This window comes from Anas acuta, chromosome 5 (genome assembly GCF_963932015.1).
Source record: "Anas acuta chromosome 5, bAnaAcu1.1, whole genome shotgun sequence".
Classification (NCBI taxonomy): domain Eukaryota; kingdom Metazoa; phylum Chordata; class Aves; order Anseriformes; family Anatidae; genus Anas; species Anas acuta.
This window is the reverse complement of record NC_088983.1, coordinates 62,531,157-62,554,083: the sequence shown is the minus strand read 5'-3', so window position 1 is coordinate 62,554,083 and position 22,927 is coordinate 62,531,157. Positions and strand designations below refer to the sequence as shown.

Genomic DNA, 22,927 nt, shown 5'->3' with positions numbered 1-22,927 from the left:
GGGATTGAATGTGGGAATTCAGAAAACTGGGAATTTGGACTTTGCCATAAGACAAGCCTGTGTAAGACACAACCCTGCTCATGAATTAGGGTGCCTCTCCGCACCACCCCCCGGTTAGCTGTGACTGGTGTCATGCTTGGTGTGAGGGGCTGTGTGGAAAAGCAGAGAGGTACCAGTTAGTAAAAAACAGGATTGGCAGAAAAGTGCTCAGGGGGCCTGTCTGGCTTACATAGCATAACTACTGTGCCCTGGCTCCCGTAGGTGCTAATTCTCTCAGCAAACTTACAAAAATAAAACCCTGAAAAGGCTCATCCATGCTGAGAACAGCAACTTCATTCAGTGGAAGGAAACTTAGGTCTAGGAACTGTATGCTTAACACTGCAGGCATTGCTGTCTTCTCGGCTAGTCCAGAGAGCCCCCAGCCAGCGCCTGTAGCACTGGGTGGACACGGCTGTTCTGAAATCCCTGCCCTGGCTCTGCACAGACACACACACACATCCAGCCTGACCGTTTGCTCTTGGCCCATAGCTCTCTTGCCTAGCAGGATGTGTTTCTATGTGCAATAATGTAGCAGTAAAATTTGATCCTGATGCAGGTCTGACTTAAGATGCTGTAAGCACGTGCTCTGGCACACCTTCATTTAACAAGCTACAGCCTCACGTCTCCCTCAAACACTTCTATGGGTCCATTCTTGCCAGAGAATAAGGAGATTTTTGAGGATTTTTGGGGAGCTCTGAGAGTGAGGCATGAGTTGTAGTGGCCTGTATGTAACTACTGTTCCTGGGGGTGCCAGCCTGCTGCAGCCCCCTGTGCTATTGATCCTGTTTGTGCCATTCATGCCATGGGAATCAGAGCTGTGCCAGCCCTGTGGTACCATCCACAATGCTCCCCACGAGATGGCAGCATGTTGCCCAAAAAAAAAAAAAAAAAAAGGTAAAACCCATGCTGACAAACAGTGATAGGTCTTGTTTTTGATGTAGGTGTTCTGTAGCTGAAGCGTGGGGACTTTGTTACTACAGCAGCTCGTGGTATACTTTTGACTTCTTGCACAGATCTGTGAGTGCAACAAGGAAAAACGTCTTGCTATCCTGGGTTAGCTTTAGCGGCTTCGGTGGAATCGAAAAGATTATTTCCTTATCCACTGAAAACTCCCTGCAAGGCGCGTGCCCCTAAGCATGAAATGATGTTCTGAGTAACTGCAACAGAAGCTTCCAGGTAGCTCTTCTGAGGGCATTGGCACCCACAGCCAGTTTAGATTTTCTCCATTTAGCAGCTCTTGGTTCCAACCACTGCAACCAAACTTTCTGCAGAAGAGGGATTGATTTTGTAAGCGAGCTCGTATTTTTGCATTATTTCATGGTTTTACAAAATGCAAATGTGGGGCCTGGCAAGACCCATGCCACTGGGCCAGATATTGCCATTCCTTCAGATTGCAGTGGGAGCAGACCCTCTTCTGAACTGAACTCTTAGTCAGAGCCATTCCTTTCCTCTTCCAAATCACTAGCAAGAAAATGTGCAGGTTGCAAGTTGTTGATTTCCAGGTAGAATAAACCTCAGAGGAAGCTGGAGGAAATAGGCTGTGAATGTGTAAATTCAGTTTGTATTAATTCTGAGAACAGTAAGAGATTCTGGCACTCTGCCTGATCTGGGCAAAACCAAATCCCTCCAGTTCTTACAGATGTCAGTAATGGACTTTGAGCATTTGTCTTTGGAAATACACAATTGTATGTATAATCAGCTACTGATTTCATCCCTCTTTTCAGGGGAGGTTGCTCAGTTTGATCACAGCTTGACTTATGTTAGTGGTGGGACAGACGATCTTGTGAATGATACCCAAGGTCGGGTAGAAATACTTCAAAGCACTGGTGATCAGTAGCAGTGCACATGCTCTTGCTCTCCTAGGGAGCTGGCTTCCTTTGCCGATGCAGCGTGAGCTGAAGTATCTTTCAGTTCGCTAGACTTGAAGGTGGAGATATTTAACCAAACCACAACATGGCAAACACAACCTCTGTGTTAGGAGAGTTACATTGAAGTACTGTTGACGATTCTGTGCGTTAGCAAATATTAGCACCGAGTATGCAGTAACATGTCTCACTAAATCTTACCAGTTATGAGCTGCTGCAATTTTGCATGGGCACTGTGGAGGGGGATACAATGGTAGCTCACTTATACTTGCAGCACTTGAGAGTGTAGGAGTCTTGGCTTCATAAAATAAACATAAGAGCGCCACAGAGGTGAGAGATCCTGTGTTTGACTAACACTGTGGTGACCTCCTCTCTAATGCTGATATAAATCGTATTTTTATCTTAAATGGATACTGTAAAATACCTTAGGCTCATTTTTTTTTTTTGTCTTGAAGTTCCAAAATAAAGTTGTTTAGATAAAAATGATGGACTCAGGACTTAAATACTTTTTAACTTCCAGATTATCTTTATTTTGGGAAATAATAAAATGTCTTCCTTTCAGAAATTAAAGCACTCAAATCCAGAGTTCACTGATTTTTGCTCTGATGGGAAATTAGAGGAATACCAGGCTTGATAAAGAACCTGTATGAACAAACAAACAGCTCCCTCTCCCATCCTCTTCCTCTCTTCTGAAGAAGGGAGTGCAAAGCTGTCTTTGATACGAGCTCCATAAGAAGGTGGAAATGCTTGTCAAATGAAGTCTCTATGTGAATACTTTTTAATTGGTAGAGGCAGAAGGGGTTCACAGTCAGTCGTTTAAAACATGTAATAAGAACGTTCCTTGGTGAATCCCACATCAGCATCAGCTGAAACAAACACCTGTTTTTAGGGTTTTTGCAAAAGAGCTCAGAAAATCTAATTTTGTTGAACTTGCTTATTTTATCACTGGGTTTAATTTATACCCTGTCATTTTTGTCACAGTCACCTGGTAAATCAAATATGCCATAAAGGAATCTTTTTTTTTTAAAAAAACAATAATAAAATAATAATAAAGCAGTACCGTTTCAGAGCTGACCTGTACTAGTCCTGTTCCAGAAACAGTAATTAAAAAAAAAAGTATTTTTTTGCTTGTTTGCTTTTAAATTATGTTCTGAGATTTGTATTCTCCAGGAGGCATATTTCACAGATCTTGCCTGAGAAGTTCCCCCTCCCTCTCCCTGCATACTGCTGCTTGGGATTGATAGCATCCAAAGCATCTAGAATGAGAATACCTTTGCTGTAGATTTATACTTCAGATGAGGAAAATTCTCTAGTTGGGGAAAAAAAGAAAAAGAGGAGAGCTTTTAAAAGATTTGCATAGCTCCTTTCAGGACCAAGCTCCCCCGTGTGGCAGGGAGCTTCCAAATAGCCTGTGCAAGTGTCCATGCCCAGACACTTCGGTGCTCATTCTAAACCAGCCGCCCAAAGACAAGAGGCTTAAGGTCCCTTCTGCTATATAAGCTGCCATGCTTTTTGTATGATATTTCTATTTAGACCTCCTTTATCTACACACATCCACCAGGTCAAGTTTCAACAATGACTTCAGGCAAACACTTCCATAGCAACATTTATTTACTTTTTATCCTGCATTTCAAACCCATGAAGAGACAGGGTTATGGGGAGGATAACCCTAGATATAACAACCTTAGCTAGCAGGAAGCAAGGCACTTTTCAGATCACGATAGAAAATGAATTTGAGGTAATCTTCTCCTGGTCCGTTGTGGTCACCTCCCCACCACGTCAGTTGTTTCTGAGAATAATATATTAGTTTGGAAAGAAAGAAAGAGGGAGAAAATGACAAACTGTTGTTCCATGTTTGCAGAAATCTATGGGTAAATATTTAAAACTTCTTGCTGCCAAGTTTGAATCAGTTTAGTAAACTACTTCCATGACTGTAGCTAGGCATAGATGCCATTCTGGGGCGTCATGTATCTCCACTAATGTTCAAGGTGTTGACTCAAGGAAAAATTTGGCCAGCTGCCTTATGACTAATTAGCCACACAGATCTAAAAGCAAACACTGATCTAATAAGTTTCCCAGGGTAATGTATACATTAAGCACTGAAAAGGCTTCGCTTCAGTACCATTGCTCTAACAAACATCCCATGAGGTTTTGTGTGCATGCTGATATTTCATGTTCAAAGGAGGGAGTTTTCTCCATGCTGGGAAGGAGTTTTGCCCACAGAGCCATCTGCTTGCAATCCCCCTTCAGCAAAGTATTTAAGCAGGTGCTTTAACTGCGTTGGTGGGTAGAAAATGGATTGCTGTATCAAAGTATTTAGAGCAAGAATGGACTCCTTTGTGTCCACAACACACTGGCAGATTGCTGGCTGCTAGCATAACTGGGGCTTTGTAATGGCTGCTGTGCAGCCCCCTTGTCCCTCAGGCTGAAGAAGGCAAGAAAACTGCTGACTGGGCAAGGACAGTATGTGGGGGTGAAAAGAAGCCACATCTCTGTTGGGGAAAATTCTCTGCAGTTCCTGCTCTTGCAGCAGCTGTTTAGCAGCATCTTAGATACTGGGCTGTTTAGGTGTCAATGGCTAATGGCAGGGAAGCATCCCAGGGCTCCCTTGATGAGAGGAGTCCATAGCCCCTTTGTTAGGGGTGGCTGTGAATTCTGTCAAGCAGTCAGCAGAAGCAGACTCAGCAAAATAATGCAGCAGACTCGTGGGGAGGTTCGGTCCAGTCACTCCCCTTAGGTACAGTCTGTAGCTCTGGTTGTTACAGGGTATTGTCAGGCTTTGCCTTGGCCAGGTGCTCTGCATGAAGAGACTAAATCTGGCTATTGCATGACATCTCTGGTTGACTCTAGGATGAGCCAGGGAATCTTAAACGCATTGCATGAACCCAGCTGCCAGCCGTTTTCACCTGCAGCTGGAGATGCCTTTCCCTTCTGACGCGGTGCTGCAGGCAGGCTGCCTGAGGCCTGAAAGCAGCAGGCTGCAGCACCTGAGAGGGTCACCACAAAAGGTGTTGCTTCACTGTCTTCTGTGCTTTTCACCCTCCCAGGATTCCTGATGCTGCTGGGGAAAAGCTGTTAGGCCTCATGTGCTCCTGTGCCCACAATGGGTGCACAAAGCTGCTCATGGGCTCTTGCAGCCTGCTTGTGGCAGGTGCCTCACTGTGCCACCCAGCGTGGCTCCTCCTGGCCCTCAGAGCCAGGGTCTTGTCCTGCCAGACCCTTCCTTTCAGGGAGGCTCCCAGCTGAAACTCAGATCTCAGCAGTTGCTGCCAGACCAGAACAGGGCTTGATGTGAAGAAGAGCAGCGCCCTCTTCCTCCCGTGTTTCAGAGCTCAGAAATCTCCTTCAGCAAATCTTCAGCAGTGCCATTCCTGCCTGCCCTGGCTCCGCTGCTCCTTGGTCTCTGTGAGTCAGAGAAGGAGAGAGAATATCGTGTTTGTATGGTGTGAAATGGCTTGCACAGGTTTAGCCTTGACAAGATCTCTCCTATATCTTTAATGACCTGAATATAAAATTTACGGCGTGGAAAGCCCCAGCAGCAGAGGAAGCCATCAGCACACAAGCTGCCTTTTGCAGGGCAGGAGGGGAAGTGAAATCCACTGAGATTTGGGAAGTATGAATGATGTAGTTATGGTTGGCACTTTGAAATATATACGTAGCTTGCTTCAAAATAAATATTTGCAGTTCCACTCCAGCATATATGTGAGAGGGTGAGAGCTAGCATGTGTTGGTATTTCTTAAAACTAACCATTTTGAATGTTTTGTGCTGGAATAATCTTATTGCACTGAACAGAGTTTAGTGTAATACATGCCAGGGAGAAGTGTCACCTGCCCTTCTACAGCCACCATTTCCTGCCCAGCTGCCCAGGTAGTTCCTGAAGAAAGCTGTGCAAGGGAAATTAAGGGAGAGAAAGAGATGAGAATGTGCTTTTGCTTGGAAGCTGCAGGTGAGGGAAGTTCTCTTGTGTTTTCAGCTCCACGAAAAACTTTTGAAAGACACATTAGCCATACCTGCATCCAAACTTTTGATAAAAGGCAATTTTTAAGTCTCCAAATTGTTCCAGTAATTTGAAAGTGCTAGAGCTGACCATTATATAGACTGCATTAGTGGACAGCATAATTTATTTTTCTTCAGTAATTATTGTGGCTTCCTTTTCTTGAGCCCTCCACAGTCTGTCTTCTGGAAATTCTTTCCTGTAGAGTTTTGTCTTTGTCCTGGGTTATATTATTATTATTAATTTTTCTGGGATTCATGTCTGTTTTTCTGTTGCTGTTGAATTATACAGCTTTATCTATTTCTTATTCTGAGTTTTCTGGGGCATCTCTGCATCTTTTCAGGATATGTTGGCAAGTACTAAAAATCACTTCTTTTTAAGATAAGGTGAGAGATCAGAAAAAAAGAGGGGGGGGGGGGAGGACCAGGATTGACTGACCCACTTCCCGCTTTGCTGATTTGCTCTTTGTTTTCCATTGAGACAGGAGATGAAATGAGGGTGTAAACAACCTCAGCAGCTCTTCTTTCCTTAGGCTGGTTAGCCTGCACGTGTGACTGGGTAGTGTGCCAATAAAGCATGGCTGTAAAGTGGGGTATAAAATTCCTGGTGTTTAGCTCAATGAGTTTACATCAAATGTAAAGCAAATTCTGTCTGCAGGCAGGAGCCGTGCTGCTCCATCTTGCAGGGAGGCTCTTAGATGTCCTCTGCCCTGCCTTGGAGGGGGCTTGTGCTGCTGTTCAGCACCACCTTCTTGTCCCCAGCGCCCATATTGAGAGGCCAGGAAGGGCAGCATTTCCTCATGCTTCCTCCTTGCAGCAGCTTTGGGTGCTGAGGACAAAAGCGCTCCTGTCCTCGGCTTTGCTGGGCCAACAGATATCTTGGGCATAGGGGAGGGCCTGTGAGGCAGCCTTGCCGGTAGCCTCTGGGGCCATTTGCCTTCAGCCTCCAGTGAGCTGTGGAAAACGGGCTTCCCAGTCAGTAGGATTGTACAGTAGGTGTGTTTATTCAGCGCTGGGCAGCACAGGGGGTAGTCCCACCAAAGTCATGTGCACCTGACGTGGCAACTTGCCTTGGTTATATGCAGTAAAGAGTTACATATGCATGGAGTTTCACAATATGCGTATACATATTCATAACCTGTCCCCGCTTCGTATTAAAATTAGTTCCAAGGAGTCATTTCCATAAACTCCTCCCATCTGGGTTTGCGCAGTGTATTCTGGTGGTGGTTGTTGGGGGTCGTAGGGATGAAGATTGATGACTCTTCCTCATCACCGCTCCTTGACCTCCTGTCTTTGCACAGACTCGGTTGCTCCTTGGCTCTTGTCCATCTGCAGGACCAGTTTCTGCCAGTTTCTTCAGATAGGCTCACACTCTCATTAGGAGACTGACCTTGGGAAGGGGCCCACGGCTTCTTGCTGTAGTTAATTTGCACAATGCACCATAGTTAGCAAAGACACTAAGTAGCATCCTAGTTTAATGCCGTCAGCACTCTATCAATACTTGATAAGATTCTCCTAAATCCCTCTCTTAGTCCCCCCTTTTCTAGAAAATTAGTAAATTCTTTTTACTGTATTCTCCTAACTCCTCCTCTCCCCAGCACGTGCTGTCTGCAGTGCATGCCGTCTGTCCGTGCCGGCAGCGGTGAGTACCACAGCTCGGTGGCAGAGCCATCCTGTCCTGGAAGGCAGGGCCAGCACCCCCGGCATGGAGGGGTTTTGCAGCCTTTTGAAGCCTCTTGCTGACATCAGCCTCGATGCTGTGTTGTGCAGAGATGCGTGCACGCTGCGCTGGAGTCAGGAAAGGGTAAGCAAGGCATTTTAGTCTGTTGGGCTTTTCTTGAGTGAGAGGCAATGGTCGTGTGCGGACCCGTCTCCAGTGAGCAGGATGAGCGTTTTCTGGGTGTGCTCTCCTTCAGAGATGTTGCTCTGGGAGGGAGCCATCAATACCCCTGGCTAATCTGTTGCAAGCAAATAACCAGCTCAGGAGTTAACCACTGTTTTCAAGGTATCCAAACTAAACGACTATTGTACTGTGGATCTTAAGTAGTGTGGGCAGATGATACGCTGCTGCTCCAACTTTCCTCTTCCCCGTGATTAAAAATCAGGATGGGAATTAGGACCTTTATCTTGCTTATTACCCTTAAGTACAGGGCAAGTTTTTTTTCTTATCTTTTGGTATCAGGTGCATTTCTAACACACGGTGAAAGTGAAATTGTGTGATTCAGACAAAATGCTTGTCTGCTAAATGAATACCCAGCCTGTGGTCTTGGAGCTGTAGTGCGGGGGTTGCTTTAAATGCTCCACCTGCTCTTGCAGCTTTACTCTTCTTGCCATAAACCAGAGCTGATGGGGCATTTGCTGGTAAACCAGGCAGAGTGCCACTCCACCAGGGAGCTTTTATATTACAGTCACCGCCTGGTTTCAGTGGCAGTCCTTTGGTTTTCTTGTGTGCTTCCTTCCTTTTGGGAGAGCTCAAATGTAGCCATGTATCTTTATTTAATCAGGTGAATAAGTGTCAAATAGTTCCCAAGGTGAAAAATAAGGTGCTTTTGTCCTCTCAGGCATGTTTGCTCATAGTGGAACAATGGTCCCGTTGCATAATGAACCAAGTCAGCACGGGAGAAAAAACGATATCCCCCTTCAATCTGTCAGCCTCATTATCCTGCTGCACACAGGCTGCTCAGTGAATGCTTGAGTTGGCTCACGCGTAATGGCCTTTTTGTGAGGCTGTGGAATAATGGGCTTGCGTTTCAGCGCGTTTTGCACTCATCTGATTTTTCCTCTCTGCGAGGTTGTGCGAGGAGGGGCTGAGCGCAGCTGGGCCGGCTGTGGCTGCAGAGCTCAGGTGAAATGCCTGCCCGCAGCACGTGGCTGCTCTGGCATCAGCACAGCCTGGGTGGTGCTCACATCTGCCCTGCTCCAGGCATGGCTCTGCACCAGCACAGCTCCCGTGTGCCAGCCTGCGGGGCCGCCTGGTCCGGGCAGCGCTGTCAGTGCCCCCCCTGCATGTTCTGCCAAAGCTGGCCGAACGCCGGTGGTGTCTCCGTGAGCAGCAAGCGTGAGCCTGGGCTGCATAAGCGGGGAGAGGAAAGACACCATCAGGAGCTGTGGTTCCTCCTCAGGGCTCCAAGTGCCCTGGGAATCAGGCTTGACATAAATCCTGGGCTAAGCTCTGCTTTTCTCGTGCATGCTTGCTATCACATCAGAAGTGTCCTTTAGCTTAACAAAAACCAATCCCACGTGGGATGTTTCTGGAGCTGTGCTGTATCTCCTGAGCCAGGGCTGTATTTTCTCATGCGCCTTCTCTTTGCAACAAATAGCTCGAAAGGTTCACATCAATGTCTACTTGCTGAGCTGCAGCGTCTGGGCCCTTCTGAAGAAAACACAAGAAATTAAAATGTTTCTGGTGAAATCTTTCACTGCGCAGGACCACATTGGTATTGGGCAGCTGTCATCAGCTGGGCTGCTTCAAACACCGGCGTCAGGCCAAAAGGCTGTGCTCCAGAGCTGCGCTGGCTCTCAGGCTGCTGGCAGCCCTGTCAAAGCACTGGCACTCTCGTTTCTGCCAGTGATGCTGCTGGGGGCTTTGAGAGCCACTGGTGTGTCTGAAGGCTGATGCCTGCCTGCCTTTTTCCTGGATCGAGCCCATTTAAATCAGACTGGTTCCGCTCATAGGAGTCACCATGCAAGACGTTTCTTTGACCGAGATCGGTTCCTGGCACAGGAGCAGTGCTGGAGGCAGGCGCCTGCGGCTAATCTCACTTTCAGGAGAGGCAGCGAGGAGGAGCAGTGCTCATTATTCCCTTCGAGTGTGCCTGAGCTCACCCGCGTTGTTTGTGCACCGCACTGCAATGAGCCTAACCCCTCCTTTACTACGCGGCGCTGGCTGGAGTACCTGCTGGTCTCCAAACGTCACGAGGCTCCGCTTATAAAGCGCAGGCAGCGCATCTTCCCCCTGCTCTGTCCCTCCAAGAGGCGCATCTTTGAGAAGCAAGCTCTGCGCAGGCAGAAAGATGTTTTATTCAGGTATTCTGACAGAGCCGAGTAGAAAAGAAGTGGAGATAAGGGAAGCTGCGTCTCTCCGCCAGCAGAGGAGGATGAAGCAGGCGGTTCAGTTTATTCACAAGGATTCTGCAGATCTTCTTCCTCTGGATGGGCTGAAGAAGCTGGGGACTTCAAAAGACACTGTAAGGTTTATCGTGTTTACTGACAGCACATAATGAGATTTAAGATCTGATAGGGCAGTGTCTTTTTTTTTTTTTTTTTTTTTCATGCTATTTTACTGTTAAGAGAATGAGTTGGCTGCTGGAGGAATTAAGTAGAAATTGGTATAATAATGAGGCTTTTGTATGTAAAGGAAAGGAAGTGGAAATATGATGTTATGGATCACATGAGGTTGCTGTTTGCTAGTAGGTGCTTTCACATGTCTGGCACTTGGATCTAAGAGCTTTTTTTTTTCATTGATACAGATGTCAGAAAATTGGATACGGCTTTCTATACAAAAATCCTCTCAGAATCAGAGTAAACCAAAATGGCTTCATATAATACATACATACGTACACGTTTGTCTGGGATGCAGATGTGTGCATAACGTGATCACAAAAGGTTCAGCGAAGTACAGCCAGCAGGACTTCACAATATAAAGCTGTCACGATTACGCTTTGATAAAGGCTTATGCATATGTGGTAATTTTTACGAAGAAACTTAATGCTAGGTTTTAAATACATACATATGTAACGAACCATGTGATCCTGCAGCTGACACATAATATCCTCCATTTCTAAGGCTGGAGAGCTCTTCTGAATAACATGCACAAATGTTTGAGCTTTCTTTAATGGGGAAAAATACCTAAATGTAATAGAAAAAGTCCTAATGTAAGAAGCAAAGTCTAGAAAACATACCTGACTGGGGAAATCTTTTCTTTATTTTTTCCTCTCAGTTTTTGCAAAATTCTTGCACCTTGTAAGATTTCATATTTACTTTTTTCAATTGTTGGTATAGTTTTGTTGAAAAATATTAATCTTTATTTTTAGTGAGTTAATTGTATTCTGTCACAGCCTTCCTGCTCAGCTGGCTTAGGGTCAGCTTCGTCTGGGTGAGATGAGTGGAACGAGCTTGCCGTTCTCTGCATTGTGCACAAAAATGATGATTATTTTTTTTAACATCCCAAACATTTTGCAGTTTTAGGCAGCCACGTCTCTCGGCTGGGGAAAGGCTTGGAAGGAGCTTTGCTAAGTCACCATCGAACTGGGGTTATCTGGTAGGGAGCTACAAAGTGACTTTTTTCGTGCTCTGGCGCTGCTGTGGGCAGGTGGGACCCCCACCCCAGCACAGCCTCGAACAGCACAGGTAGGAGGCCCAGGGCACCAGGGGTCCTTGCTCAGGACACCTGCACGTCCTTCTTTTCACAAAACCACACATCTCCCAACAAAGCAGCGTCCTTTCACGTTTAAAATTGTGTGACAGCTGTGCTGACGTGGGTGGAAGAGCATTTGGTGTGACTGACATTATTAATGCAGGGTTTCCTGCAGGGGTTTTCCATCAGCCTCGGCAGGAGAAAAGAGGAGATAATGGCTCCTCAGGTTTGGGGATGGGTGGTGAGGACAGAACCTGTCTCCAGGGTGACTGCTTTCAGCGGCAGCTGGCGGTGACTCCTCTTGGTTCAGGGATAAAGCCTTTTCCTTTTGGCTGCATCCCGGGCTGGCCCCCCCAGTGGTGCTGTGCGTGTAGAGGGGGGCACATCGCCTGGGCGCCTCCAGCTGCTGTGCTCCCACTCTTGGGAAGCCTGTGCTCTCCTGGTGATGCCCTGCGTGGGCAGCTTTGGTGTTCCCCAGGAAATACTTGTTGTAATCGTCCGTATTAAGCCCCATATGTTTCAGTATCTTCCTCTGGATTGAACCAAACTCTTCTAGCTCCTTTCTCCCTGTATGTATTTCATTTTATTTATATGATACGAGACCAAACCATAGGTTAGCATGCTGGATTTGACAAACACATGGCTGGGTTATGACACATAACCCAGCTCGTTTCTGCTCATAACACGCATGGTTATGAGCAGAAACTGGGCTTGTTTTGATGCTTTGCTATCAGCCACCTCTCCAAAGCTCAGGGGACTGGCACAAGGTGGTCAGGAGCTGGGATTTGGGCCTTCCAGTGCAGTACCCGTGAGCTGTTGCCTGAGGTGGACGGTGTGCTGCCTGCTGCCAGATCCTCCATGTGCTCAGCATTGCTCTCACCAGTTCGTACTGCATTTTCCACCAAGCAATGAGGGCTGAAGATTCAGGCTTGGCTTCCAAAGCAGAGCGAGTTGCTGGGGATGGGTGGCCCAGCAACTCACAGCCTGGGACGAGGGAAAGGCAAGGAACACCAGAAGAAAATGATGGGAAGGAGAAGTTGCTTTTCTAGTATCTCGTGTAATTTATTTTGCTGCCACACCAGGCTGAGTTTTTCCTCACTGCCCTTTCAACATGTGTAGATTATTTACTGATTTACAGCCCATCTGCTTTTCGTCCAAGAGGCACTAGCTAATTCTGACGCAGGAGATTTCTGCCTTCCCACGGAGCTTAGCAGAAGCTGGCAGCTTCCTCCTCGCTTGGGGGGAAAGCACAGAGGCCGTCAGGCCCCAGGGCCAGGCACACAGATCTACCTGTGTGTGAGGCGCGTGTCTGAGCCCCCCTGATCATCAGCAGTGATCCAGTTGATTTCAAGTGTGGACAGCATCGTTCAGCTGACCCAGATAGTTGCCTCCTTTTAGGGAGAGCAGGGGCGTGCGGGTGAGCAGAAGGCCTCTCTTGTCCCATGACGTGATGCTCAAGAAGAGGCTGCTGATAGAATTTGAACGGGGGAGGCAAAGAAGAGAGAGAATGTGGTTATCTCCTGGGAGGAGCTCTCTTGGTATTTTAAAACTTTATTTATTTATTTTTTTTCCCCAAAACTATCTGGGCACAAAAGAGAGGGCAAACCTTGTGAGGTTGATTAGGGGCAGGGAGGAGCTGGCATCTGCCCTGACCTTCAGCTCTCACCTGAGGGAGACTGTTGTGACAGGTCTTGTTATCCCCTCATCTAGAAGCCAAAATAGTGAGAAACCTGCCAGGGAAATGCGTACTGGGAGCTGCGGTGTGTACTTGTGTATCAATCAGAGAGGAACAGAGTGCACTGACTCATTTGTATTTTTGACAGACACCGGTAAATAGGTTCAGCAATACTTGATGTCTCCATTCGTTTCTTCCAGTTTTCTACTCTGACTTTTTTTTTCCCCACTTTCATGGTGGTATGTAACATTTTATTCTCTTATAAAACTCTCATCAGTTTTGTGTGATGTGTAGAAAGGCAGTACCCAATAACCTGGCTTACTGTGCACATCGGTCCTGGCTGCTCTGCCAACCTGAGCTGAGGAGAGAACACTGCTGGTTTCCAGATCTGTCGCTGAAGAGGTTTTCCCCGTTTCCCTTCCATAAATGGTCTGCTTGCAGTTTTCCAGCAAAAAGTGCGTTTGCACATGTCCCCTAGCACATTATCTGTTTACCAAGTATGTATCCATCACTTGAGTCATCTCTGTGACTAACATCCCTCACTCTGTTGCACACAAGAGTCGCAAAATACAAGCTAAAGCAAACTAATTAATAGTCTGAGACAGAATGGTGCTACAGGGAACCTTTCAACCCCCTTTTGCCGGATTATTTATGTACTGGAGCACAAGTAAGCAACATTTTCCAGCGCTCCTCTCCTCCTTCCCCCCCGAAGGCAGGATGCGCTGCTGCTTCCACAAGAACGAGCATCAGCAAGAGATGGTCCCATGTGGTTGGTAAATGTTTGCTGAATGCTTGGTATTTTTTTTGTTATGGTTATGGAGCCTTCAAGGTGGTGATAGTGCTGATTGTGCACCTGTTGCTCCCACCTCCTGTAAGAGAGTGCTTGCTTCTGAATCGATTTCTTCATCCCTCACCACGGGGTCTGCACCACTGATAGTGGAGCTACTCTGCCTACCTGGCAGCCAGCTAAGTAGTGCTGGCTCCTGCAGTTTAGTCTTGTGGATCCTGTCAGGAGAACGGTAGCTCACCAGTGGTGATGGATCTTTCTTACTTTTTGTGCACGAAGGAGGTGGCATATTGTAGGATCTGATGTTTCCCTGTCACCGGGAGCACGGCCACGGTCTCTCCTTTGCACAGGATGTGCTCTCAAGTGTCAGACACAGCACCTGCAGCTGGAAATGATGATGAAATTTTATTTCAAGTGACAAGTTGTATGCAGAAGAGCAGTGAAAAGCATGGGAAAAAAGGAGACTACGTGTCCCTGTGGCCACGGCTATCTGCAGCACATACCTGGTTTTGTCACTCACATCCAGCTGAACTGCCAGGGCTCTGCCCACAGCAGGATGTGAAGCACCGACGCTGCCTCAGTTATTTTAGGATGATGCCAAGTTGCATTAGCCTGCTGTAAGTGCTGTTATTTAACATGTCGTCCGGAATATTTTTAAAGATGAGGCATTGTGTGCGAGGCTGCGTGCTGGCTAGCTTGGAGGACTACAGCACGAAGTTTTCAAAATTATCCCAATCCCATCGAAATCCCTTCAGAACTAGGGGTTTGCTGTTCTAGATGCCTTTGCAGACACACGAGTGTATTTAATACGAATGCAAGAAATTCAAGAATGAGAGAGTAAAAAGCTCTTACTGCAGACAAATTAGAATCACAAGAAAAGGTCTGGGGGCAGAGGGAAGCTTAGCCAGGCAGAGAAATGAGCAGATAATCAAGTAGAGTCATTGCACCTCCAGCAGCGTGTGTGCATCCGTCCATGACTAGCATTAAATATAAAAAGGCTTTTGGGAAAGCAGTCAGAGGAGATACTGAGAGGCAACGTGCTTCTCGCAGAGCAAATGGAAGTGACACGGAAAGCAAGAGGCAGTCATACGGGGACTTGTAGGGGGGAACTTACCACGGGTGGTGTTACTGCTCCCTCTCCTCTCCTTTCTCTCCCATGGCGTGACACCGAGGGCTTGTCCCACTTACCTCAGCTGCTAAATAGGAACGTGTTGGGAAGAGAGACTCAGGGCAAAAGCCTTATTTTTGATCAAATTCTGATCCAGAGACCAGCTCTAACACTAGACAGCAAATTAAGCTCGCTCCTTGCAGTGCTGCCTTGTTCACTCACACATGGAAGAGCCAACACACAAACACCCACATCATCTTTTCAAATTCTGGGTTGATCCATGCAAAGAACATGACCGGTGGAGATCGGACTCAGCTATTTTGCATGTCAGCAACACCAATGCTGAGCCAACTGTCAGCATGAGTTCATTCAGCACCTCCACAAGCCTTTTCCATACTTACCTAGTACACATAGTTTTCCAATTGATTTTGTTACCTCTTAACTTCTCCCAGTTTTGCAGAATTCCTGATACTCTTATCAACAGATCACGACAATCAGAGTGGAAACAACATCTTGAAAAGCCTGATTTGTTTTTACTCCTACGTGAAGCCAAATCCTGAATTTGGAGAAAGAAAGACGTGCCTCCAAAATCTGCTTAATATTTTTGAAAAGGGTTATTCCCTCACCAATGCCAAGTAGTTCTCGTTAATCAAAGCCATGTTCAGAGCTAGCACAAGAACAAATGGGTGCAGCCTAGGACGAATACGTGCAGTCTGGAAATCGGGGGAAATTTTCTGATCACTGTGAGAGAAGACTTGGGGCAGCCCTCCCATGAGATCCATGCTGACCCAGGGGCACCGGAGGATCATGCAGCAGGCTGGCAGCATATCACTTTGGAGCTTTCCACTGACTTCACCCTGCTCTCTTTTTGTGTTCCCTTAAAGCAACCACACAATATCCTGCAGAGACGCTTAATGGAGACAAATTTATCAAAACTGCGAAGCAGCCGGGGCAGCTGGACTCCGAAGAGTGACATCTCAGCACAGACCAATAAGTTGAATCAGACCAAACTGGGCAGCTCCAGGAAAGTGGAGGATGAGGAGTTCATAGTGGTGAGCTGCCAGGTAATATTCCACAGCCTTCAGTTTTATTTTTTTTTTTCCTCCCAATTTTATTTTTGACAGCCTCACGCGATGTTCTTGCTTTCCTTGTTTCTCGATTAGGGATGTTAGCTTAAGGCATTATTTTGACAAAACCCTGTTTAGTTCTAGAAGAGAAAAGCAGTCATCTTCAGCAGCGAAATAAAAACCTATTGCTATTTAGCAGCCATCTCCTCCTACGTGAGTAATGACAGCAGCTCTGCATCACCCGAGATTTGCAGCAGCCTTCAAAGCGGTTGCGTGCAGCTCATGGGTTGCCCAGGGCTGCGCTGCTCCTGCCCTCACGGCCCTGGGGCTGCCATGGCATGAACACCCAAGCATCACAGAGAAAACTGGTCTGATGGATGCCTTCTCTCGGATGTCAGGCTGTAGAAAGAAGCAAGGCTGGGGAAGCACACTGAAATGCTCCAAATTTTTCTTGCTCCAAAGCACCCTCTTGCACCATACGCCAGGTCTAGCAGCTATAGGGTGCCAAGGAGATGCCAAGGCCAGTGTCTGCAGCTGGAGCCCCTCAGTGCCCAGCACTAGGTTATTTCATAGCCCCAGCTTTCTCAAAAAACAGTTTAACAGCTGGGATGGACAAGCTGATGTGCTAATGCTGGCGGTCCTGTGGGGCTTGTGCATGTGGTAGGGCGTGCCCTGAGACAGCTTGGAGGGGACAAGCAAGGTGTGGGCTGATGTAAGGAAACACCGGTGCTTCTGCATTCCTCCTTCCCCCCCCACGTGTTGTCTCCCCTCTCTGCTTGCTCCTCACAGTGTGCTGGGAAGGAGCTGAAGGCCGTGGTGGACACGGGCTCGCAGCACAACCTGATGTCGTCCGCCTGCCTGGACAGGTTGGGGTAAGTGTGCTCTGGTGGGCCGGGCTCTGTCCTGCGGAAACGTGGTGCCTGGCAGAGCTTCCTGGGGCAAGCTGTGAAGCAACGCAGCCTGGTTTATGGATTATAACAGTGCACGTGGAGGGGCTTCATCCTGCAAGATATTACACTGGCTGCTCAACACGTCCTAGCTGTACACTGATGGCCTGTGACAGTCCCTCTGCTGCCCATCTTACCCATGCTGGTCCTGTGCATTTTTATGTTTTATTTTTTTTGCAGCACTGCTCAGCTTCAGAAACATGCCCAGGGACTGACCTGGCAAGCACCAGCAGGGCTGCCTTTCCACCAGCTTCTTGCAGCTCCCTTGCTGTTTGTGTTTGCTGTGACAAAAGCTAAAGCCAGATTAACCAAGCAGCTTAAAAAATGAGGCTTTGATGCCCGGCTTGTTCTGCCTTCTCTGTGGTAGGCCCTGTGCAGCAACAGGCACTGCTCCAGCACGTTTCACTTCAAAGCAGTCCAGTGCACGTGGCGATGATAAAACACGAGTTTTGTTTAAATTCAGCCCTGGAAAGCAGTGGGGAAGCGACTTACCGAGCGTGCTTGTTCCTGCTGGGGCTGAAGGGCCTGGTAGGATGCTGTGCCAATGCTGCTGCCTGCAGGTCAGGCTTGGGGGCGCTGGGGTTGGACTCCTGCTGCCTCGTCTAGGGTCTGGGCAGAATGCGTGTGCCTGAGGCACGGGCTTTTTAAAAACCTGTGTGTTGTCATTGTGCCTTTTGAGGTCTTTCTCTTGCCTTTAAGGCTAGCTCTCAGGTCACTGCAGTGCAATAAATCCTCCTTGGGTGTAGAACTGAACAGCAAGGCTGTGCTTGGGGGCTTATGGAAGGGAAGAGAGACCCAAGCCTGCACGTCTTCCCTCCAGTCCCTAGAGAAGCCGCTGGGAAATGCCTGCTCCAGAGCAGTTCTGGGGCAGAATAAGCCAGCTCAGGGTCAAGGAGCCAATAGACTTGATGTGCTCCTGACAGCATTTTCAAGGCCAGTCTCTAAGTAAAGAGTCAGAGGGGATCCAGATTGTTCTCTTTGTTGCCTCTCCTGGTCTTTGTACTTGTGCTGAATGATGTGGGCAATCCTAACCTCAGCACTGGCATCTCTGCCTCTTTGAATGGACAAAAATAAATGCAGCGTTTACCTGAGAGAGACATCACTGTCTGGCTGCTTTTCTATTAGATTCTAGTTCGGCTTAAAGGACGAATTAAAGCTAAATAATTAATCAGCCTTGTCAGAATAGTTCTTGGAGCACAGACAGAAGAAATTACTGTACTTGAGATATTTGTGACACCTTTTTTTCTTTTCTTGGGCTGAATGTGATTTATATGTCACAGCTTCCTCTGAAGACAGCCAGCAGTACTATCTGCTAATAAGCAAGCATTACACACATTGCCCTAGCTTTAAGGCATGGAGACAAAATGTTGTTATCTCAGCTGATGGAAGTCAATGTAGAGCATCACTTGCTTCCTCCAACACTAAATTAGAAGCAATTTTAGATCAAGCCTTAGAAAGCTTGGGGAAATGTAAAACAAAAGATTCCTCAGGTAAAAAGAACTCACAAGCCGTGAGTTACATTCAGAGTTCGCTTCAAACAAGGCCTGACTCAACCCCATGGCTGCATCTTGGGATGGTGCTGTGAACTGAAGTGGGTATGAGCTGCAGACTACACACAGGCCATTGCAGAAAACCTGCCAGGAAAGCAGTGTCTGTTAGCAGCCTGGTAACACGAACAAGCTAAGAGCACTTCAAGTCTGAGTACCCTTCAAACGCAGTTTGCTCCTCCCCGGATGGGTTGAACTGTGGCTGTTTCATCTCAGAATTGTTTTCAACGTGCAGGTTAAAGGAGCATCTTGAAGCGCTTCCCAGTGAGGAGGAGGCAATTTCCTTACCACACAACCAGAGGGTCATCGGCCAAATTGCCCATCTGGTCCTGACGGTGGGAGCGGTCCGCGTGGAGTGCGCCGCGCTCGTCGTGGGTGAGTGCTCCGCTGGGGGTACCCTGAGGGAAAGCATGAGCCTTCAGGAAACACATTAAAATTCAAATAGAATTACTTTCAAATAGAATTTCCTCGTTTACCTATTCTCCCCTCTGGAGTAATTCAACCCCTTTATAGACTGGGTTTTGTTTAGCAGAGCAGCCATCGAGGAAGGGTGCAGATACTTTACAGAAAGCCGTGGGAGATCATTTTGAATGTTTAAATCCAAATGTTCCTATTTTTCAGAAGACAATGAGAAATCCTTCTCCTTTGGCCTGCAAACACTGAAATCCCTGAAGGTAAAAGTTTTCTAGTAGGGCTTTTACCCATGCTGGAGAAGCTGGGACCGCTGTGAATTGCAGCTTTCCCTCTTACATGAATACATTTATTCTTTACAGTGTGTCATAAACATGGAGAAGCACCAGCTTGTTCTGGGGAAGACAGACAGGGAAGAAATCCCGTTTGTGGACAGCATCAGCGCTGGAACGGGAGAGCAGTAAGTCTGCTGTGCAGCGGGGCAGCGTGGGGCTGTCCGGGCTGGCGGGCAGGGGGCAGGCAGACCCTTGCTGCAGGTGAGATGGAGCTCACCAGCACAAGCAGAAACTGTGTGTGTTGACTCGTTGAGTTTTGAAGCAGAGCCCCTGGATTTTTCAGAAGCCTTTTTCGGCTTCTGCTTTTTCTCTGGTAAATGTTGCACGGTAAGGGGGATGTCTGCAAAAATCATACTTAGGGAAATACCTCAGAAAATGTACTGAGGTCATTAGGAGGACTCCTTGAGCATTGCTTTTTGAGAGCATTCCCAAACAAACATTTTCCTGGAAAATATTTGCAAAGCAAGGCAAACAAACCCACATGATTATTTTACAAAGCGCGGGAGAGAGAGATCCTGCTGTGTTGCCTCTTCTCCCTGCTTTGACCTGGCTGCTGTTGCTTCTTCAGTTTTAAGTCCCCGCAGGAAGACAGTGCTGCCCGCTCGGCTACTTCCTTAATCCATGCAAGAACTCCCTGATGTGTCCTGGGGGCAAATGTTTGCTGACGTTAAACATTAAATACATCTGACTGTATTTAACTATCTGGGCAGCGAGCGCACTGGGCATGTGTGCACCAGGTTAGGGAGGCAGGGTACCAGTCGGGATTGCTATCACAGTTGGTATTTCCTGAGCAAAGGGGGTCCTGGGTGACCCAGGCACCAGGCACACGGTGGGTGGGTGCAAATATGGGCACTGCTGGCTGGCTGGGCACCTCTCAGGTACCCCGCAGCATGCTCCATGGGGACAGGAGCGCTCGGGCAGCCCATGACACCCGCCGGCCGTGTTTGCAGCATGGCAGGGACGCGATGCCCTGCACGGCACCACAGGGAGGGGTGCTGCAGGGTGAAACGCGGGCTGTTTTCCCTCTCTCCTTTGAAATACAAATGAGTATGGCTTCTTGTAGCTCTGCCGCAACTGCAGCTATGAATTATTTCTTGCTACTGCATTCAAGGCTGTTTTTTTTTCCCATGTAACAGTTCTGATTAAATATATTTTCCTTCCTGTTTCAGCACTTTGGAGGCGTAAAGAGGAATTGAAATGCGGTCCCTCCACAAGAGCTTGACATCAAAGAGATTCCGTGCAGCTGTTCCAGACGAAACAGCAACGCACTGCTTTGAAAACATTTATACTAGGCTACAGCTTAAGTATAGCGACATGAAATCTGTTCAGTAGCCAGTAACTTAGAGATATTGTCATGTTTATCTATGGGGTTTGAGAAACAAATGTGTGCTTATTTTCTGGACTTTTCTATATAGTGTTCTCTTTATTACGAACAGTTGGGAAACCTTACGAATTTCTTCTGGTGAGAAAAAACAATTTTTATAGTGGCCTCATAAGAGTAATTGTATTTAGCTGCGATTAGAGGCTATCAGAATGAAATTTTTATTAATGATTTTTCCAGAGGCTAAGCGTTTATATTCACTTAATTGATATTGCCACATTCAAATGGCCATTACCAGGAAGTTACTCATAGTAAAATAACAACGTTAATATCGGCCATGAATTATAGTTCATCCTGTTAGCCATAGTATTGTTGCTGTGTAATTGAGGACGCAATGGCTGGCTTGATGAGAAAGAGCAATTAGAGAATTATTCATGGGTTGGGCTCCCCCTCGGGCAGCGTGGCGCGGGCTGACCCCTGCAGCCGTGCCAGGGCTCACCCTCTCCAGGGAAGTCCCCAGAGGGCTCTTGGCTGTCTCCCTAGAGGGACCAGGCAGGGAAATTACTCACTGTATCGTGCCAAAAAGAAACAAATGAGCGCACAATGGTATTGTCGGGTGTGAGAGCAGACACAGAGCCTCATTGCGAATCACGTGCCCTCAAAGCACCCTTACTTTTCCCCTGTTGCTGCGCCTTGTCCCTTGGCTCACCTGCATCTCCAGCTTGTGACCCACAGCACCAGCAGCACCGGGGCTCCGTACCCATGTGGGGGTTGGACTCTGGTTGTACTTTAGTGATGCTGTCAGGAATGCCACAATTTTGTATCTATTTCCAAATCACCAGGGATTTAAAGTACAACGCTAACCTTGTCCACCCTCAGGGCAAGTGGGAATGTTCACTGGGATCGGCACCTCATTTGGCATTGCTATCCTGGAGCAGCGAGGTTGCTGCTTCACACGCTGCTTGCTTGCAGGCCAGAGCAAACGTACGGTACTGCGTGGAGGAACCTGACCTTGTACAAAAGCAGCTTTCTAGATTTTTAAAAGCTAATTGGAATTAATTAGTCATCTGCTGAAGGGGCATCTTTGAAATTCAGAGTAATACCCTTGTGACAGTCTGTACCCACTGATAGAATCACAGAATCACAGAACTGTAGGGGTTGGAAGGGACCTCCAGAGATCATCGGGTCCAACCCCCTGCCAAAGCAGGTTCCTTAGAGCAGGCTGCCCAGGGAGGTGTCCAGATGGGCCTTGAATATCTCCAGAGAAGGAGACCCCACAACCTCCCTGGGCAGCCTGTCCCAGTGCTCCGTCACCCTCACCGTGAAGAAGTTCTTTCACATGTTGGTGCCGAACTGCCTGGGCTCCGTTGTGTGGCCATTGCCCCTTGTCCTGTCCCCACAGACCACTGACAAGAGGTTGGCCAAATCCCTGTCTCCCACACTTCAGATATGTGTAAACATTGATGAGATCCCTTCTCAGTCTTCTCTAGGCTGAACAGCCTCAGGTCTCCCAGCCTTTCTTCATAGGGAAGATGCTCCCGGCCCCATATCACCTTTGTGGCCCTCCGCTGGACTCTTTCCAGGAGATCCCTGTCTTTTTTGTACCGGGGAGCCCAGAACTGGACCCAGTACTCCAGGTGAGGCCTGACCAGGGCAGAGTAGAGGGGGAGGATCACCTCCCTTGACCTGCTCCTTTTAATGCACACCAGGATCCCACTGGCCCTCTTGGCCACGAGGGCACAGTGCTGGCTCATGATGCCAGCTGGCAACCCCGCATCAGCCAGGTTTGCGATAGCCAGCGGTGGGAGAGCAGCTCCTGCAGCATGTGCCTGAGCAGGGACAGGGCCCAGAGCCCGGCCTGTGTGGCAGTTCCAGCCCATGCTCAGTACCGCAGCTAGTGCCTGCAGTGGTATCCAAGCTGGAGCTTTATTTCCTGCAGCGGGCTTGAACCTCTTTGTGATAATGAATATGACTATCAAATCTGGAGTATTTGAGTTTTGAGCTCTTTTCTATTTTGGTGTTAAGTTTCAGTGCTTTCTCTACATATAGTATTTTATATAACACAGCTGTATGTATATACATACAGGGTCGAGCTGCCTACAGCAGTCCCACTGACGTGTTGTAGAGAGATTTCACTAAATATGAAATATATTTGATTATTTTATAAGCTATGAGTTTAGTATTTTGGTACTTCTTTCTGTGCTCATTGCTGTGCTAAATGTCAAATTAAATCTAAATAAAGTTTAATTGTTATTGCTGTTTATTTCCTTGTATCCTGGATATGCCAATTATTTGTTTTCAGTGCACTTATCTACTGAGAATAGGAGTTCATTTAAATCTTTACCCTGATGGGGCTCTACGGTGCCTTTGTGATTGTCAGGAATTGATTTCACGCTGTACAGAGACTGGCAGCTGAGACGCATGAAGCAAGCAGGCTAAATGGCACACAGCACGCTCGTGGTAAAATGCGAGCAG

At 47.5% G+C, this 22,927-nt stretch overlaps 1 protein-coding gene across 3 annotated transcripts; it reads left to right on the top strand.

Annotated features, from left to right (window-relative positions):
- The first annotated feature begins 5,706 nt into the window (after positions 1–5,706).
- On the top strand, positions 5,707–22,715 carry NRIP3 (nuclear receptor interacting protein 3). 3 transcript variants are annotated; one of them, XM_068685271.1, is made up of 8 exons: positions 5,707–5,851; positions 7,497–7,702; positions 15,709–15,888; positions 16,681–16,763; positions 18,621–18,760; positions 19,007–19,059; positions 19,159–19,256; positions 20,301–22,715. In XM_068685271.1, exons 1-8 carry the CDS (start codon positions 5,713–5,715, stop codon positions 20,314–20,316), a joined length of 915 nt encoding a protein of 304 aa, XP_068541372.1. In that variant the 5' UTR covers positions 5,707–5,712; the 3' UTR covers positions 20,317–22,715. The 3 variants fall into 3 exon arrangements, with proteins under 3 accessions (XP_068541372.1, XP_068541374.1, XP_068541373.1); XM_068685273.1 differs by lacking the exon at positions 5,707–5,851 and having other exon boundaries at positions 7,528–7,702; XM_068685272.1 differs by lacking the exons at positions 5,707–5,851; positions 7,497–7,702 and adding an exon at positions 9,399–10,085.
- Positions 22,716–22,927: the final 212 nt, after the last annotated feature.

Excerpts from the sequence above, each read along its gene's own strand:
- NRIP3 (XM_068685271.1), top strand. The coding sequence starts at position 5,713 with ATGCCAGGGAGAAGTGTCACCTGCCCTTCTACAGCCACCATTTCCTGC. Across the intron at positions 15,889-16,680 it reads TCATAGTGGTGAGCTGCCAG|TGTGCTGGGAAGGAGCTGAA; the intron begins GTAATATTCCAC and ends TGCTCCTCACAG. Across the intron at positions 18,761-19,006 it reads GTGCGCCGCGCTCGTCGTGG|AAGACAATGAGAAATCCTTC; the intron begins GTGAGTGCTCCG and ends CCTATTTTTCAG.